A 19,242-nucleotide genomic window follows, 5' to 3' on the forward strand; every position below is an offset into this window, starting at 1 on the left:
GATGGACAGGGAGGCCTGGCGTGCTGCGATTCATGGGGTTTCGAAGAGTCGGACATGACTGAGTGACTGAACTGACTGAACTGAAAGAGGTTTTAGACTCTCTGAGAACTAGAAGATATCCATCTGGAATAAAAAGAGGTGAAAATGACCTTGAAGACTTCAGCAACCCCAGAACTACTGAAATTTACATAGATTTTTGTACAGAGACAGTATAATATGGAAGAGTTTAAATAAATATACCACAAGACAGTTTTACCATAATTGACCTTTTATTTTAAAAAAATTACAGGGAGTGATTTCCAGAATCTTATTTTATAAAAGTACTGCCTATATCAAACATTTTATATCACTACTAATTCCATTGAAGAGCTGCCTTTTTTTTAAAGGTACTAATTCCAATTGATGGGATACATGCCCTTAAAATAGAAAGTTTCCATTTATTCAAATGTCAAAATGAATATTATTGAGAAGTTTATTGCTTTATGGCTGGGTAAGATGCTACTAGCACATTTTAGGTAATTAATATTCTTCATTAAAAACTATGAGGTCATTCTGTTTAAAACTTTTAGGACAAGTCACAGAAAATAGATATATTTATTCAAATTATACATTGAAGGGCTGGGCTATAAGCTATAGACATTTATATGTGAAGCAGCTCTTTAAAGAAATAAGACACACAAGTCTGTCTTGATATAATATACATAATTGAAATTAACAAAACCTGGAAGACCAATATTGTTATGCTATGTTCTGTTAGAATCTTAAAAAAAAAAAAATCACATATTTAGTAGTCTATTTGTGCTTAAAATATTCATATGCATGAGAAGTTTAAAGAAAAAACACCTCTGTACATGATGATGAAAAGAAAGTTATAAATTTTTTGAAATTGCACTGTTATTTAAAACACTTTCCTAAATTCAGACCCTCCTTTGCAGCTGGCACAGTTTTTCAAGTCTAATTGGCAACCTGGGGAGGCCCCTCTGGTATAAGTGAAGTAAAGAATGTGGTGATAAAAGACCAGGCTGACGCCATTAATCCAGGCCTTTGAATCGCACTGGCATCTTCACCTGCATCTTCTCCACTCTCATCTTCAAGCCCATCATCCATAAGACGCTCCTTTCAAACAAAACAAGAAACATATTCCTAAGTGATCTTAACAGCTACCATGAACTCATTACAGAAAAGGAGAGAGTTAAATTCTTCCCAAAGAAGGAATATGAGTATATAATAAGGAAGTAGAACTATCTGGTCATTAGAGATCTTCCTCAAGTCCAAAACTGATAAACTCCTCCTTGTTCAAGTTCAAAGGAATAACTGCCAGTTTAATGCAATAATTTCTCACTGTGAGCATAACTTTCTTTCTAGGCTATTTTCAGGAAGAATGATGTTAGTTCTTTCCACTTAATTCTAATATATGACTGACTCAGTATTATAGGTTCTCTGGGATTAAACCACAAATGTTACATGTTAACTTTTCTTCAATACTATGAAATACCCAGGATTCTTTTATTATATTGGTCTCATACAGTGCTGAAGAAACACCTATATTTAAGTATATGAAAACTTCATAAGCATACCATTTCTTCAAGTTCTAGATTGTTTGCATTCTGTACATCATTGTTAACTTCAGCATTATTGTTGGGAGCCTGGTGCTGAACTCCTTCTTGCCTAAAAGGAAACCATCCAGCTTGGTGTCTGCTCAGTAAAATAAACAGAAAAGAAAATAAGTCACAACTGTTTTTACTCGTAACACTATGAAATATTAGTGTCCTATAACAGCAAAATGATTAGAACATTTTCATTCATGGGTTGAACTATGATAAATGAAAAAACCAAATTTCCTTCTTCAGGTCAAGAACTACCCCTCTCAAAGCAATGACAGGAAAACAGGAATCAATTTAAAGTCTATCCTGAGCTAGTAAGACATATCAGGAGTCATAAAATCATTTTTTGATATTTTTCAAAATGAAATTCAACAAGGTATTTGTTTGCTTCTTAAGAAAAAAGGGGAGCAAGGGACAGTGAGTCTACTTATGAAAAAAAATCTGACCTATATCCAACAGACTTACTATTGATAACTATAATTAATTAAAAAGAAACTCCTCTCCAAGACTTCATCATATACTCAAGTTCTAAATGATTACTAGAGCATACCTAACTGAACTAACAATTTTTATAAGTAGTAAAGGGAAAAAATCTGCTTCTAGACAATTCTCATAAACATTCTTACAAAACATAACTTGCTTTGCTCTTGATGCTAGGTATCTGAAGCCCAACATTCATATTCCTTCACTCAACATTCACAACAGACTACCACGTGCCAGATTCCATGCTTAACAATTTTAGAAAGTAATTATAATGAATGAACATCACTCACAAATAAACCAGTAGCATGGCTCCCATTACCATGATAAACCGACTAAAAGAAGAATAGAAGTATACAATGCTAAGGAGAATTGCAGCTCGTGAGAACGTGTACATCCAGTCTAGCCAGTCTCGATTGAAGTCTTCTTCGTTCAGCACTGGACCTCCCTGTGCATTCATTTGAACATTTTCATTCATGGGTCGATTTTCTTGGGCCACTAGGTTTGGAGCTGGTGGGGGTTCTTCTCCAGGCACATGTGCCAAATTTAGAGGCTGTGTAGCAGCAGGCTGGGCTGGGTTAGCATTTGATGTGGCCTGAGCTGAAACTGCAGCTTGACTGAAATAGTCACCAAAATAAATATTAAAAAGAAAAAGAAAAACATTTATCATACTACATTATATTTTTCAGAACTTCCTGGGAAGCCATATGTATTTTTCATAAACCATACATGAAATATCACAACTCCTATACCACATTTCCTAGGTAAGTATAATTCCCAGTGCAAAAGTAGAGCCAACATGGACGGTAGGAGTTCAGGAAAGGATGTTCTCCCAGCCTGGTAGTCTAGGACAGCAAGGGGAGACGTGGAAGAGATTAAAAATGGCCATGTTATCACTCTTTCTTTCACTAAATTATAAGGCTGTGACCAAATCTTTCTCCAAAACTTTTCCCTAATTGCCTCTTTTGTTCTTCTACATAGGATAAATACTGATTGCCTGCCCCCCACACACTCACCACTTCTCCCTTCAGACCCATGTTTGAAAAGATTTGTCTAAATAAGTACATTAATCATTACCCTGTGTGTACACTCTCAGTAATAAATGATTTGTATTGGTATTTTCAAATATTAACTAGGTCCCAGATAACAATCCCTCAATCCCAATCCTGACTTTTGAGAACTCCACCTGGAGAACACTGGTGTAGATCCTTGTCAAGTTACAAAGATGTGTGGTCCTGAAGTTTGCTTATAATTTGACTGCTTAAGAGTCAGAATAAATTTTCCTGTAAAAGATTACCAGTAAAGTGATAATATACCTGAAATTTGCTTTGAATTATTCAGCAAAGAGGGGAAAGTTGTAGAATCAGACAGTCATGAATTGATAAATGTTTAAAAGCTGGGGGGTAAGAACAGAGGGGTTCATTTTATTTATTCTGTCTTATATATGTTGAATTTTCTCTACAAGAAAGTTTTAAAATCAAGATAGCAAAATGAAATAGAAGTTTTCCATGGTACAAAAGCTTATTTAAGCCAGTATGCTGATACACTGTATCTATAGTGAAAGTCACTCAGTCATGTCCCATGGACAATACAATCCATGGAATTCTCCAAGTCAGAATACTGGAGTGGGTAGCCGTTTCCTTCTCCAGGGGATATTCCCAACCCAGGGATTGAACCCAGGTCTCCCTCATTGCAGGCAGATTCTTTACCAGCTGAGCCACAAGGGAAGCCCCATATTCATTTCCAGAATACTTTCTACCTCATGGACATTCTGATTCATAAGTGAGTTATTTCATTAAAGGTGAAAACTTGAGTCTCTGAAGTCAAATGATGTACATAAGATTATATGATTCAGTACCTAACTACAATAAGCCCCACTTATCTTACACAGTTCCGGTGATGCTGTAAACAAGACAAGAGGTGTAAAGATAAGGTGTAACACTAAGGCTTCCCCAGGTGGTGCTAGTGTTACAGCCCAATAAGAGACGGGTTCAATCCCTGGGTCAGGAAGATCCTCTGGAGAAGGGCATGGCAACCCACTCCAGTATTCTTGCCTGGAGAATCCCATGGACAGAGGAACCTGGCGGGCTACAGCACACAGGGTCACAAAGAATCGGACATGACCGAAGAGACTAATTATAATAACGACTACCGTGACAACAGGTAAGGTATAAAGAGCCTGCCTGGAGCCAAGATATTACTCAGGAGAGCATTAGGATATGAAGTTAATAAAGCAGGTTAGCTTTATGGGGTAAGGTATAGAGGAAGAATCAGAGAAGGCAATGGCACCCCACTCCAGTACTCTTGCATGGAAAATCCTATGGATGGAGGAGCCTGGTAGGCTGCAGTCCATGGGGTCGCTAAGAGTCGGACACGACAGCGACTTCACTTTCACTTTTCCCTTTCATGCATTGGAGAAGGAAATGGCAACCCACTCCAGTGTTCTTGCCTTGAGAATCCCAGGGACGGGGGAGCCTGGTGGGCTGCTGTCTATGGGGATGCACAGTCAGACACAACTGAAGCGACTCAGCAGCAGCATAGAGGAAGAATAAGGATACAGACTTCACACTGTAGGCAAGAGGGCCATCTGTATTTTAGGGAATGGAGAATGATGGACTCAATTATGTGTTAAGTTAACCTGGCAAGTAGTACAATGAAATACAGTCAAGAGCCTATAGGGAGGAGAAGTGATTGCATTAAAGTGGGTCTAATATTAGAAATATCTAAGCAAAACATCAGAAGTAAAATATAGGAAGGGAAGGACAGAAGCTAGAAACAACATACTGATTCATCTTGGTAAGTTGTTGAGTTCAGGGATAACAGAAGCTAGAATCAAAGCTGATTAATGTTAAGGGCTTGGAGGATGATTAAGAAGAGACAGTATCACTGACAAGTCAAGAAGGAGAATGCACATAACAAGATGATGCAGTCGAAGTTCAGACCTAACTGAATTTAAAGGAAAGGCAAATTTCTCTATGGAATTCTCCAACAATTAAGTGGAGGCACAAGATGAGGCACAGGAGATGAAGAACTGGGAGCCATCACACAGAGCTAACAACTAAGGCCACAGAAAAAGGAAAACCAAGAGGACTAGCCTGGGGCTAAATCCTATCTTCCCTACCAGACTGTGTATCGCAAGGCACATGGTAAGTATACAAATACTTAACTGAACAAGGAATGTTACCATTTAGAAAAAGGGGAAAAAACAGGCTATCAAAGAATACAAAATGAGTAATCAGAAAGAGAAAAAGAATGAACAGGGTAACAGAATCACAGAAACAAGGAGAGGAGAACACTAAAGAGAAGCTAGAAATGTTAAATGAATACATGGGAAGCCCAGCGCAAAGAACACCAAGAAACTATTCCATGCTAAGGATGTTTCACGCTGATCAGAAGCAAAACTTACTAAAATACAGAAAAGTCCAGAAGGCATATTAGCCACAAGGGAACCCGACATCAATATGAGCCTCCCTGATGTATGATTCTTTCTATTCCCTTTTTTAGTTGACATCCTATCTTCACACAGATTTGTTGCCTTCCAGTGAAACTTTCCTATGTTTTCTCCTCTTAAATAGATAAAATGTTCTCTTAAAGAAAGCACCTGAATACTGTCAAATATAATTAAGGAAGAGAGGAAGAAGCAGAGAATAGGTTTAGTTGATGTGAACAGGATGTGTATGTACCCTTTTTCCTTTAACCAAATAATTTAAAATAATTTTTAAAAACAAATCATATACATCAGTAAATGAAATCTCAAATCAACTTACTTAGGATGAAAAAGAAAATAAAGCAAATAACACCATGTGTAAAAAAATCAACTCAAACTGACTTACTATTGCATATAATACTGATGAGCATACATCTGTTGCCACCACAGCATCTGCAGTGGGTTGAAAGCGGGATACACCGGGAATCCAGCCGGAACAGCCTGCCCGGGAAGCTGGTTGTCTACATTTCTGCAATAGAGTAATAAGAAAATGTCTTTTAATGCTCCAGAAGAAGTTGAAAGCATTTCTCTACATTTTTATTTCTGAACTATGTCATCCGTTGACAAAACATACTAAAACTCACCGAAAAAAACTTATGTTCAACATTCCTGAAGTAAGACACTGTGTATGTGTGTTAGTCACTCAGTCGTGTCCCACTCTTTGCAGCCCCATGGACTGTAGCTCTCCAGGCTCCTCTGTCCATGGGATTCTCCAGGCAAGAACACTGGAGTGGGTTGCCATTCCCTTCTCCAGATCTTCCTGACCCAGGAATCAAACCGAGGTCTCCTGCATTGCAGACAGACTCTTTATCATCCAAGCCACAAGGAAAGTCCCAAGTAAGACATTATGGCTTATCTAAGATGATCCTGATCCCACACATACAGAACAACTAACATCACAGCCTAGAATCAGACTACTACATGAGTAAGAAACAAACTTCTATGATGTTAAGATTCTAAAATTTTTAGTTATGTTGTTAATTGTAAGTCAATTGTCAAACTGTTTTATAAAAGTGATTTAATAAATATCACATTTTCCATATAAGCTTAAGTAAAAATAAATAAAATTTAAAAGTTGAACTTTGGGCTTCCATGATGACATAGAAGTAAAGAATCTGCCTGCCAATGCAGGAAACATGGGTTCTACCCTTGATCAAGGAGAATCCCACATGCCACGGAGCAGCGAAGCCAATGTGCCACAATTACTGAGCCTGTGCTCCAGAACCCGGGAGCTGCAAATACTGAAACCCACTTACCCTAGAGCCACAAATACTGAAACCCACTTACCCTAGAGCCTGTGCTCTGCAACAAGAGAAGCCACCACAGCAAGAAGCCAGCACATGATAACTAGAGTAGCTCCCACTTGCTGGACCTAAAGAAAAGCCCACACAGCAACAAAGACCCAGCACAGCCAAAAATAAATAAAATTATTTTTTTTAAGCTGAACTTTTTAATATTTAATCAGGCCCTAGATCTAACTACCAGTTTACAGTCAATCTATGAAAACAGAGGAAAATACTAATGATACCACATGGATGCAGTGAGCTGAATCTAGACTACTATGGGAAATTAGAACATAGAACAACAGAAAAAGCATAAAGTAAAAAAAGATAGGGATAGGGATTAGATTAAAAGAGCCTTAAGAAACAAAATTACTCAACCAAATGCAGTAAGTCAATCTCTGAAACTGATCCGATCAAAACCACCATAAAAAGACATTTGGGACAATCAGGGAAAATGGAACACGAATTGAGTAATAAATGATATTAAAGAATTTTTAATTCTGTTGCGTGTTCTAATGGTATTGTGATTCTTATAGTCCATATCTGTTACAGATATACAGTATTTACAGATGAAGGGATATGAGGTCTAGGATTACTTTAAAAATACTCCAGCCCAAGAGAAAAAAAAAGAGGAACAAGGGAAGGGTTGAAGAGCTGTTGTCTATTAACTGTTGCTGAAGCTGGATGTTAGGTAAAATCCTTATAATAGAGATTCATTAGTATGCTTTTAAAGTTAAGAATGATAAAGGAGAGGAGATGAACTGGAAACTTCAACAATCAGAAACAAATTCTTTCAAAGAAAACCTGCATGGAATTCCCACTTTACTTCCAGAATATGCTTTTTCAAGACTCTCCACACTACTCTGTTCTCCCTTGCTGAACTTCCCTTAAAATCAGCCCCAATGTTACCAGCTATGAAGCTCTCCCACCTCCTGCAAGCACACCCTCCTCCAGGCTCCTGAAGAATTTTGTCAAAACCATAGAAGCACATCAGTGAATGGCAATTTATTTGCCGATCTGACCTGCTTCCACTGAGGGCAACTACATAATTCATTTTCCTGTCTTCAGTGCCCAGCTACCACAAATTCTAAGTAAACTTTTCCTGAAGAAAGCCACATGATCCTTATATGACAAATTGGCTTATTCAGTCAGATTGCTTCAAATCTGACCAACAGATCTGACTAGAGAAAAGTTTTAAATGGGAAAGTAGAGGGGAGAGAACCACCATTATAAATGAAATCAAAATGCAAGTGGTACACAGAAAAATATACTGAAACAAATGATAAAATATTCACTTCAACAAGACAGTTAACACAGACTTTCCAGTCAGATGCGGATTTGAATTCTAGTCCTGATACTGACTACTGAAGTAAGGCAGGCTATGTACCTTTTAGCCTCCTTCTCCTCGTTCATAAATCAGGAGAGAACAGTACCTGGGCCACAGAGTTGGTATAAAGTTCAATGAAATAAAGCATGTATAAGTGCTTAATACAATGCCAAGCTTATGCTAAGTAATAATTAATACTAAATAATAATTAATACTCAATAGTATCAATTAGTAATATTCTTTTACATAAAGAACTGTCACAAATGAACTTTTTAAAATACCAACATGCCAACAAATAAGCACTTCACAAAACAGAATAAAAAGAATGTCTCTTTATCATGTCTAAATTAAAACAAGGACATTCCAACTTCTTGCTCTGGGAAGTATGAATTTGTAATGGTATGGTGAATCAGGCTCTCAACAACAGTTACTGAAAGATAAACTATAGCTTTTCTTTTTATGGCTGAATAGTGTTCCACTGTGTATAAATGCACCCCAAGTTCTTTATCCATTTTCTACCTAGGGACACTTGGGTTGTTTCCTTATTATGGTTATTATAAATAATGCTGCACTGAACATGTGGGTACATCTGTCTCTTCAAATTAAGTATTTTCATTTTCTTCAGATACTTAGAACTGGACCTGATGGATCACATGGTAGTTCTGTTATTAATTTTTTTAGGAAACTCCATAATGTTTCCCATAGTGGATGCCCCAATTTACATTGCCAACAACAGTACACAAGGGTTCCCTTTTCTCCACAATCCTGACCAACACTTAGTATTTGTTGTCTTTTTAATAATAGCCATTCTGACAGGTGTGAGGTAGTGCCTCACTGTGCTTTTGACCTGCCTTGGTCTGATGATTAATGACGTTGGGCATATTTTCATATAACTGCTGGCCATCTGTATGCCTTCTTGAACGAAAGTCTATTCAGGTCCTCTGCCTACTTTTAAACTGGATTATTTGGTTTTCTGCTATTGTGTGCGTTCTTTGTATATTTTGTATATAACCCCTTATCAGGCATATGATTTGTAAATACTTTATCCTATTTAGTGGGTTGCCTTTTCATTTTGTTGATGATTTCCTTTACTGTACAAAACCTTTTTAGTCTAATGTAATTCCATTTATTTAGTTTTGCTTTCGTTGTCAAATCTAAAAAATCATCACCAAGTCCAGTGTCAAGGAGCTTTATATTATTCTAGGATTTTAATGGTTTCAAGCCTTACATTCAAATCAAATTCATTTTGAGTTATCTTTTTCTATTTTGGCCATGCTGTGTGGCTTGCAGAATCTTAGTTTCCTAATCAGGGATTGAACCTGCACCCTCAGCAGTGAAAGTACCTAGTCCTAACCAATGGACTGCCAGGGAATTCCTATTTTGAGTTAATTTTATGTAGGATATAAAATAGTAGTCTAGCTTAATTTTGTTGCAGTTTTTCCAACACCATATATTGAAGAGACTGTCGTTTCCTCATTGTAGTCTTGCTTCTTGTCATAAATTAATTGATTATGTATGTATGGGTTTATTTCTGGGTTCTCTATTCTGTTCCACTAGTCTGTTTTTATGCCAATACCATATTGTTTTAATTATTATCACTCCATAGTATAGTTTGAAATCAGGGAGTGTGATGCCTTTAGCTTTGTTCTTTCTCAAGACTGCTATAGCTATCTAGGATCTTGTGGTTCTGTACAAATTTTAGAATTGTTCACTTTTGTGAAAAATATTTGGAATTTTGATAGAGACCGACTGAAGATTGCTTTGAGTAGTATGGACATTTTAACAGCATTAATTCTTCTAACTCGTGAGCATGGAATATCTTTTCATTTATTTGTGTCTTCAATTTCTTTCATCATTATCTTCTAGTTCTCAGTGCATAGGCCTTTCAGGTCCTTAGCTAAACTGATTGCTAATACAAACTTTAAATGTTGTAGATCTATATTTGGTCTGGAAATATGTCCAGACTACATTCTGCTTTTTAAAAAGGTTTATAAAATAAAACAGTATGATGTTTCTATTTAAAAAATATGCTTAGAAAAGTATTTAGAAGGAAACTACAAAAATGTTAGTAATAGTTATCTCTGGGTGGTGGGTTATAAGCAGTTTTGCTATTAAAAAATCAGATGATAGAAGAGTACAGTGAGTAGGTTTTCAGTTTTATTAATTATAAAACAAGGCTGCTACTATTTCAGGCAGGGAAATTAAGTGTACAAAACAGTGGGCAATTTGTTATGAACCAGTGAGCAGTTTTTAGAGTTAAATAAACATGACAGCGTAACACACTGAGTCCAAAACAGTCAGTCAAGATTCATAAATGTGACATTATAAATGGACAGCCAAGGTGCTGATGCACATGTTCTGTTTGGTCTTCTCATTGTTTCCTCAAGAGCTTAATGGGCAAATAATCACCTGCATTAGGATTTCTTGAAAAGCTAGGTTCCCAGAATGCTGTTAAGTTGGCAGAGTCCTAAACACTACCCCAAACCTAGTGATTCAAAAACTCAGGGAACAGTGATCAGAATTTAGCCATTTTAAAGACAGAGTACTAACCTACATGGTGGGAAACACATGTGACTAGCTAAATATAAGCTGTGCTGGAGTCTAAAAATGATGTGGAGAGATTATATTTTGTTGGTGAATTCTTCAAGATCACTAAATTATCGCTCTTGCACAAGTAAGGCAAGGCTGTATTAAATAAAATTTTACTTAAAGACAGATGTAAAGTCTTCTTTAGTAAAAGATTACAACTATAAGATTAGGTTAAATCACATCCATTGTTAAGCCAAATAACCTACTTATTGAACTTTCACTTAAACTGCTTTGTAAATCACAAAGTGCTCTTTCCAAATACAGATTTATTTTCCAGCACCCGGTACTGGTATTCATTCAGATGTTTCAGTGTGTCAGACTCACAAATGCCTATAAATATATTTGCTGAATGAACATACAGCATTCATTTATAAGTATGAATGAATTTATAAATAATTGCTAACATATCACTTAACTCTTTACATACATGAACTCTTAATCCACACAGAAATCCTATACAATAAATACTATTATCTGCAGATCATGAGCAAACTGAAGCAAAGAAGAGAAGAGACTTGCCCAAGCTAGTCAGTGGACAGGGCTAGGATTCAAAGCAAGGTAGGCTGACTCCTGAATCTGTACATCCACTAAGTACTGCCCTCCTGATTTAAAACTAAACATTATTTAAGGATTTTACCTCTCTTCATCTTAATACTCATTTTTAGCAAAATAAACACTATTTCAAATTTTTCTAATCTGTTTTATATACTTCTAAGAGCTAAATGCCTTTGCTCCAAAGTCTGTTGATTTTCTCAACAGACTAGTTTAAAGAAATTATTAATCTGTTTCCAAGATATCCATGGTCTTATTCTGAAAACATGCAACTTCATATACTTTATTACAGAGTATATATTCACTGTGTACGTACTTAATGCTAGTGAACTGTGCACTTTAAAAATGCTTTAAAAGGTTTATTTTATGTATATTTTACCTTAATAAATCAAGAGTTAAAATATATATATATATTAATATATTCACTGTAAGTATGAGAAAGAGGTAAAAATATTATTATATAGACATAACTATTTTCAACATATTATATATTCTTCAAGGTTTATTATATCCATTCTCACTTTCCATCACTACCAACATATTTGGTAAAATATTAGTAACAGCACTCTGTATAAACTGAGAGGAACTGAACTGTTTTATTCTGCAAAAAAGACAGAAAAGGAATCACTGTCATAAGACAAACTATTTTAAGCCACTATTCTACCATGTAAATCGTGACAATACTTTTTTACAAATAACAAAGTTCCGGTTTGTAATAATCATTTTCTGAAAACAAAAATAGTTTCATGAGATGCTTTATAAAAGTCTACAATCAGCCTCACTAAACACTTAATTTTAGAAGAAAAACTCAAGAATATGAGACAAATGAGTCTTTTTAATATTTTTCTATATACTCAGCTTTGTTTTTCTACATTAAGAATTGAATTAAGTTTATAAAGTTCTAAGTAAAAAGTAGCCATATGTTATTACATCCTCTTTGGCATAACAGTTAGTGGCTACTCCTTGGTTACATCACTTACTACCATTTTGGGGGGGTCCTAGCCATTTGCTTATTTCCAGCCTCAGCATCATAGATCTGGAGCACCGTCACACACACCACAGCACAATATGCAACGCAAAACAACTATCAGTAACTATTATTCCTGTTTCCTTTACTTCAAAAGTACTCCAATTTCAGACATGACCCAGATCTAAACTGTATTCCCCAAGATCCTCCTCTCTGAGCTGTCCACAGCTGCTGTGGCTGTTGGCTGCATTCCCCCTGGAACTGCCTAACCCAAGAGGCCTATTGTAATTGCTAAATATAAGGCAGCCATAGCAAGCTTCTTGAGTAAACTCCTCTTAAGAAAGTCTCTGGATAACATGCAATGGTTAGCATATCTTCATAATACATCACCAGAATATTTATCACAATACTCTGTCTTGGTAGTTACCAAGCCTGGCTGATCATAAACACCAGTAGAACTTTTAAAAAACAGATTACTGGGCTCTATACTCTTCCAAGAACACCTTATTCACCCATTTGTTCTTCAGAAGACTAGTTTGAGTAGATCTATAGTGAGACTGGGGCTTCCCTGATGGCTTAGTGGTAAAGAATCCACCTGCCAATGCCCAAGATGTAGGACACGCGAGTTCAATCCCTGGGTAAGGAAGATACCCTGGAGGAGGAAACGGCAGCCTACTTCGGTATTCTTGCCTGTAAAATCCCATGGACAGAAGAGCCTGGCAGGGTATAGTCCTTAGGGTCACAAAGTTGGACACGACTGAGCACTTGAGCATGACATAGTAAGATTGAGTAAAAACAAAAATTTTAGTTACCTAGATCCTTGCTATTCAAACTACGGTCAAAGCATCAGAAGCATCAGCATCACAGCCGAGCTCACTGGAAATACATAATCTCAGGCCCTGTTAGACCAACTGAATCAGAACCCGCATCTTAACAACATCTCCAGGTGATTAGCACAAACATTAAAGACTGAAAGGTACTGCCCCCGACAATTTTAATGTACAACCAGCTTTCAAAAGCACTGCTCCAGGGAATTCAGTCGCAGTCCAGTGCTCTCACTGCAGAGGGCACAGGTTCAGTCCCTGGTCAGGGAACTACAATCCCACAAACCACACAGAACAGCCCCCCCAAAACTGCTACACCTAACCCTCTAATTCACAAAACATATAATCAGGTATATGAATCAATTTCAAATGTACTTTGATTAGTGAAGGGGGCTACCATGAAAGTCTGGAGTCATAGATTTTTAAGAGGACCAAAGCTATCAGTTTCACTCACCCTTGCATTACATATGGGACCTGATGGCTCTGTGCTGGGTCAGTCTGTGCTTGTGGAAGGGTACGTTGCCTCAATCCTTCTGAGGAAGAACTGGTAGCTAAAGTCAAGGTTTCTTGACTGGATGATGGAGTTGATGATCCTGACTGATCTGAACTCTACAAACAAAAATGTAATTATTTTTTTTCAAGGAGATTTAACTCATTATAATCACAATATTATAGACACATTACTAAAAATGCATCTGTGAAATCCCTCCGCAAAGAGTGAATTCTAAAAATTTACTGATTTGACTTGCGTGCCCAGCATAATAGGTATATTTATTTATTTATATATATAGGTATAAATAATTTAATTCTCATGAGACTAAAGAGTTTAGAAAATCAAAATCCATTAATTATACAATAATAGTCCATTTCTCAACTATAAAAGGCTGAGTAGTAATTATATACCAAAAATAGCATACAAAATTTGTGAAAATTAATGCATGCAAAGCTCTTTTCATGATGCTTAACACATAGGAAGTGTTCAATAATGGTACTAATAACTGTATCACTTAAACAGTTACTATGTACCAGCTACTGTATAACATGCCATTAGTCATATACTGGTTTAAAACACTGAAGAGTGTGCTAGAATTTGGTGTTATCTCTGACATTAACAAGGAACATAACCTTACAATTCACTTAACCCCTAAGTCACAGCTTTCCTATAAGAAATGAGATTGAACTAGATTTTCAAGATTCCTTTCAGTCCTAAAATCCTATTAAAGATACTACCAACAAATACTGTTCTTTTTTTTTTTAACAAGATAAACAAGATACCAAACAGAATTTTAAAATTTTAATGCATTAATGGTGTCAGTAGCTTACAGATTCAACAGCTTCAATCAATATAACCCCTTGAAGACCACCTCAATTTGTTGCTGTTTGAAAATAGTTTGTCAAGTGTTTTATGTAAATTTAAAACACAATTACAGTTTATATAAATTACCTACTTTAAAAAACTGGATACAAGATAATTTCGACATCCTTCCAAGTGTGTTAAAATCACATTACTGGTACTGCCTTCCTATTTACAGCATGTCTTTTTACATGTCTACCTTCCTTAGTCCTGCCATGTGAGACCTTTGAAAAATTAACAAAAGCTTTAAAATGTTATTCCATACCAAACAGACACCAAATATCTTACTAGGGAGGCTGATTATTAGGCACACAACCTGGAAAGACTTCTCTTTTGGCAAGATTTCGTATTAAATGGATCATCAAAATATGGTATTCACTAAAAAAAATTAATAGAAGAAAGGCCTAGGCATTTGGCAGCACACCCTAATTTCTCTAGAACTAATTATTTCTGACCTTATTAGACAACTTTCATGAACAGATTTTTAAGACATTATCAAGTCCCACTGAAATTTATCAGCCATAAAAAAATTAAGAGGAATTCAATTTCATTCTCCTTTGATACTTCTTAGATTTTTTTATAACACACCTCTGAAAAACTGAATATATATTATAAAGAAATGAAATCATGGCCGAGGAACTACTAGATAAGGGAAAAGAAAGTTCTCTGTCAACAGAAACTGGAGCAACACAACTGTTCAAAGACTATAAAGAGAATTCTATGCCAGTACAGGGTTTTGTCCCTTCTTATGCAAGGTGGGAAACATACAAAGACCCTTAGGTTTATGGACAAAACAACTTTCAGTTTAGTGAAAGCTGAATTCCCACGGCTAGTACTAGAAAATACTTACCATTGAGGCTATGCTAATTAAAGAGAGCAACTACAAGATCTGGTTTCTTAAAGATGCAGTTAACAACCAGTCTCTCGTTATCACCCCTGCCATTCATCCCCTCCTCAAAATTTTGGCTGGATTCCTGACAAGAAGGAAAGTACACTTAGCAGCACAAAAGTCCCCGCTCCGGGGAGCTTTACACAGCTTCCCACTCAACCAATCCTTTTCCTTCACCTCCAAAAGTGTCCCATAAAGCTTCTACGGGAAACCAAAAATAATTTAACATAAAAGAATTTGGACTGTGTAAAAAAGGTCTAAGTTGAAAAGTTCAACTAGTTTTTTAAATTTCCAAAACAATTTTAGGCAGATGGAAAACTAAAGAGGGAAAAATGAATACTCAAGTCTGAAAGAACTGGGTACATCAAGTAATTATTCTTCCCATAGTTGGAATATACACTCAAATCCAGTCATTTTAAAAAACAATTATTGAACAAGTAATCTTCTTCAAGAAGATTTAGCAAACTTAAAGTTTAAATACTTTAATCTACCTTGATTAAATATAATATATAAAATACCTTAAACATTTCTGAAATATTGGCTGTAGAGTTTATATTATATAACCATATCATAATTCTGTCTTTTCAGTATTTCAGTAATTAAATACTGAAAATTGGGTCTATTACTGACCTGCCATAATGAGTTATAATTTGACCTGCAAATTATAACTCATGGGGAACAGGCTTCAGGGGATTACACTGTGTATTGGATCTCTACAAATGAAGTTTAAATGACTAACTTAAGCTGTTCACAACCCAGTCTCACCACCCATGAGATCCAGTTGTTCTGTTTTCCACTTAGTTTTTAGAGGCAAGAAGGGATAATCAGAAAACTTCAGCATTTACTCTGCCCCAAACAACTCACAGAATTGCTGTTGGATGCCAGTGCTTCATGACTTTCTCTATTGGTGCTGGATTTTGGAGAACTGGGAGGAGTCCGGGAAGTACAGACTAGATGAACCATATGATACTCATCTTGCTAAAATTAAAGAAAATTACATTTAAAGGGTAGTACTGGAAAGTACACAGCTCAAAAATGTCAGTGGCTAGGCAGAAATACTCAAAACTTAAGTGTCTTCCTACCACAGCCCTTTTGTTAGTAACACACTGCTGTCACCCGCACATAAACTGGGACCCTTCTGAATTCAGTGCTTCCTCCACGCTTAGAGAATGGTCTCAATACTCAGGAACTACTACATGAAAAAATTATTATTTGTATACCAAGGAGTTCTGAAGCAAACACTGCTGTAAAGTTGTGTCAACGCAACCTAGTATTTCAGTATAAAAGTACTACACACAGTAATATCAGCACTGTGACAGTCACACTGAAGCTTAGGCCTACAAACTTCGAATAGTAAATGTTTTCATTATTTGAAAACTTACAGTGATAAGGAAACTCAAATAGCCTCACTACAGTCTCATCTGTCTGAATTTTAGCAATAGTATTTTATTTTTTAAGTCAAAAACTGGTTTTATCTCTAACACTTATACACAGACATAGAGCATATGTTTGAACTATATTCTGTAAATATTCCAAATGTTTCTCCATAAATCTACAACTATGAGGAAGGAAAATACTCTAAATATGAAGGAAAATACTCTAAAAATAATTAATTGGCATTTTAGCTTAATGATTTCATGAGTATATCTATCATAGGCATAAAGCAAGTAAATAAGGTAGAGTAAGGAGAGGCAGAGAAGAACAAAGGATGGCGCAACAATTTTAAAAAGAAAAAAATCAGAAAATGATTTTTTAAAAGGGGGGGTGGTGCACAGCAGGAAATAATAAAAAAAAGATGCCCAGTTGTGAGAAAGAGAAACAAAGCTCTGGGAATTCATCATCTTCCATAAACAAGAACTGTGCTTAATTCTGAGGTGAATCCAAGAAAGGGCAGGAGTCAGGCCCTCCCCTAGGGAGACTCATGATGTTGTTAAAAGAACAGACTAGGGCTTCCCTGGTGGCCCAGTGGTAAACAATCTGCCTACCAATGCAAGAGACACGGGTTTGATCCCTGATCTGGGAAGATCCCACAAACAGCAACTAAGCCCATGCACCGCAACTACTGAGCCTGTGCTCTAGAGCCCAAGAGCGGCATTTACTGAAGCCCGGGCGCCCTAGAGCCTATGCTTGGCAACAAGACAAGTCACTGCAGTGAGAAGCCTGCACACTGCAACTAGAGAGTAGCTCCCACTCTCCACAACTGCAGAAAAGTTGGCACAGCAACGAAGACCCAGCAGCGAAAAACAAATAAATAAATAAATATTTTTTAAAAGAACAGACTAGCACATTAGAGAGCAATTAGAGAAATACATAAATCAGTCTTTTGCACAAAACTGAGATGCATGAACTATAACTGTTTATGGGTTTAGAGGAAGAAGTTACTAGGAGTTAGAATACTAAAGGCATTCCCAGAAATAGCATTACATGAGGTACACCAAGCAAAGCAGGTAGAAAGGATACCTGATTTACAATGTCCCCTTAGCTTGGGAATACAGAGCAGTAAAACAAGCATCCAAGTGTAAGATGGTCATCCTTACAAACGTAGTTTCAAAGGTCATATTAACCACAATTACCTCATAGTATTTATTCACCTTTGGGAAATGTTTCTATAAGACATTTTATAACTAAACAGGTAAAGTTAATGACAGCATTTAACTGAAAGAAGTAAAGTGTTATACAGTCCAATGATCTGTTCGAACTGTAAACATACTGTTCAAAATGTTCTATGATAAGGGACACAACAGTCCTTTGACTGAAGCTGGGTGGTTTTTGTTTGTTGTTGTTGTTTTAGTGGGGACGGGGGGAGCGGGGGGGAACGCATTGGCCATAGAGGCACATGTGGGATCTCAGTTCCCTGATCAAGGATTAGGGTTAGGGTTAGGGTTAGGGTCAATTGATCAGGGATAGCAACAGGGTCTTAACCATTGGACCACCATGGAAATCCCAAAGCATTTTAAGTATTCTGGTTGGGAATGATTTCTGGCAGTAAAATCCTTTTTAGAAGTATGCATGTTCAGACTCTAGCTATCCTTGGGTTAAAATAATAAATCTATATTTCAAAGAGCATATAGTGAAAAAAGTTTTTAAGGATAAAACCAGGAAAGAAAATGAAGAGGTGGAACACAGCGGATTTGGGGGGTAGTAAATATTCTGTACAATATTATAAGGTGGATCCTTGTCATTATACATTTATTAAAGCCTACAGAAAGTACAACACCAAGAGTGAACCCTAATGTAAACTAGGGTTTGGGGTGATGATGTCAATACAGGCTTCAACTCTAACTACTGTAGCACTGTAATGTAGACTTATGTGGAATGCTGTTAGTGGGAGTAGCTGTGTGTGTGTGGAGGTAGGAGTTATATAGGTAATCTTTATACCTTCTTCCCAATTTTGTTATGAACCTAAAACTACCCTAAAAAATAAAGTCTATTAAGAAAAGAAAGAGGGGAGGATATATGCTACAAAAGCCAGTATTTTTGAGATAGAGGGAGAAGTAGGGAGAGAGAGACAGGGAGAGATGTTATTAAACCACTTTGGCAACCTGAAACTACATGATTAAAATGAAAATGACAGCAGGAAGTCACACTAGCAAAGCTACAAAGTCAACTATCTAAACAGAAGGAATACACTAGTGTAAAGTTTTTTAAAATTTTCCACAGGTGATCATAAACATACACAAGAGCATAAAGAGATTAGGGATATCCAGAAAACACTGAGTTACATAAAAAATCTAAAGTGAAACCTAACAGCTACATATTCAATTCTGCTACATTTACAAGCAAAAAGAATCTCAAATGCAGAAAAATTCTAAAAGTATAAATTCTATAAATAAACATGAGCTAAAAGCTGCCATTAAAGTAACTAATATTCTATCCAAAAATTATA

General features: G+C 36.4%; 1 protein-coding gene across 4 annotated transcripts in view; it reads right to left on the minus strand.

The window, feature by feature from the left end:
• Positions 1–250: 250 nt before the first annotated feature.
• Positions 251–19,242, minus strand: part of HERPUD2 (HERPUD family member 2) — a 36,086-nt gene continuing 17,094 nt past the window's right edge. For 3 of the 4 annotated variants that reach the window (XM_027539514.1, XM_027539517.1, XM_027539515.1), the window contains 6 exons: positions 16,221–16,334; positions 13,568–13,722; positions 5,918–6,040; positions 2,378–2,701; positions 1,578–1,695; positions 251–1,116 (listed from right to left, as the gene is read on the minus strand). In XM_027539514.1, coding sequence (XP_027395315.1) covers positions 955–1,116; positions 1,578–1,695; positions 2,378–2,701; positions 5,918–6,040; positions 13,568–13,722; positions 16,221–16,334 — 996 coding nt within the window. In that variant the 3' untranslated portion in view covers positions 251–954. The remainder of the gene's footprint in view (positions 1,117–1,577; positions 1,696–2,377; positions 2,702–5,917; positions 6,041–13,567; positions 13,723–16,220; positions 16,335–19,242) is intronic. The other variant, XM_027539516.1, reaches the window with a different exon arrangement.

Source organism: Bos indicus x Bos taurus, chromosome 4, assembly GCF_003369695.1.
Source record: "Bos indicus x Bos taurus breed Angus x Brahman F1 hybrid chromosome 4, Bos_hybrid_MaternalHap_v2.0, whole genome shotgun sequence".
In the NCBI taxonomy this organism is placed as follows: Eukaryota; Metazoa; Chordata; class Mammalia; order Artiodactyla; family Bovidae; genus Bos; species Bos indicus x Bos taurus.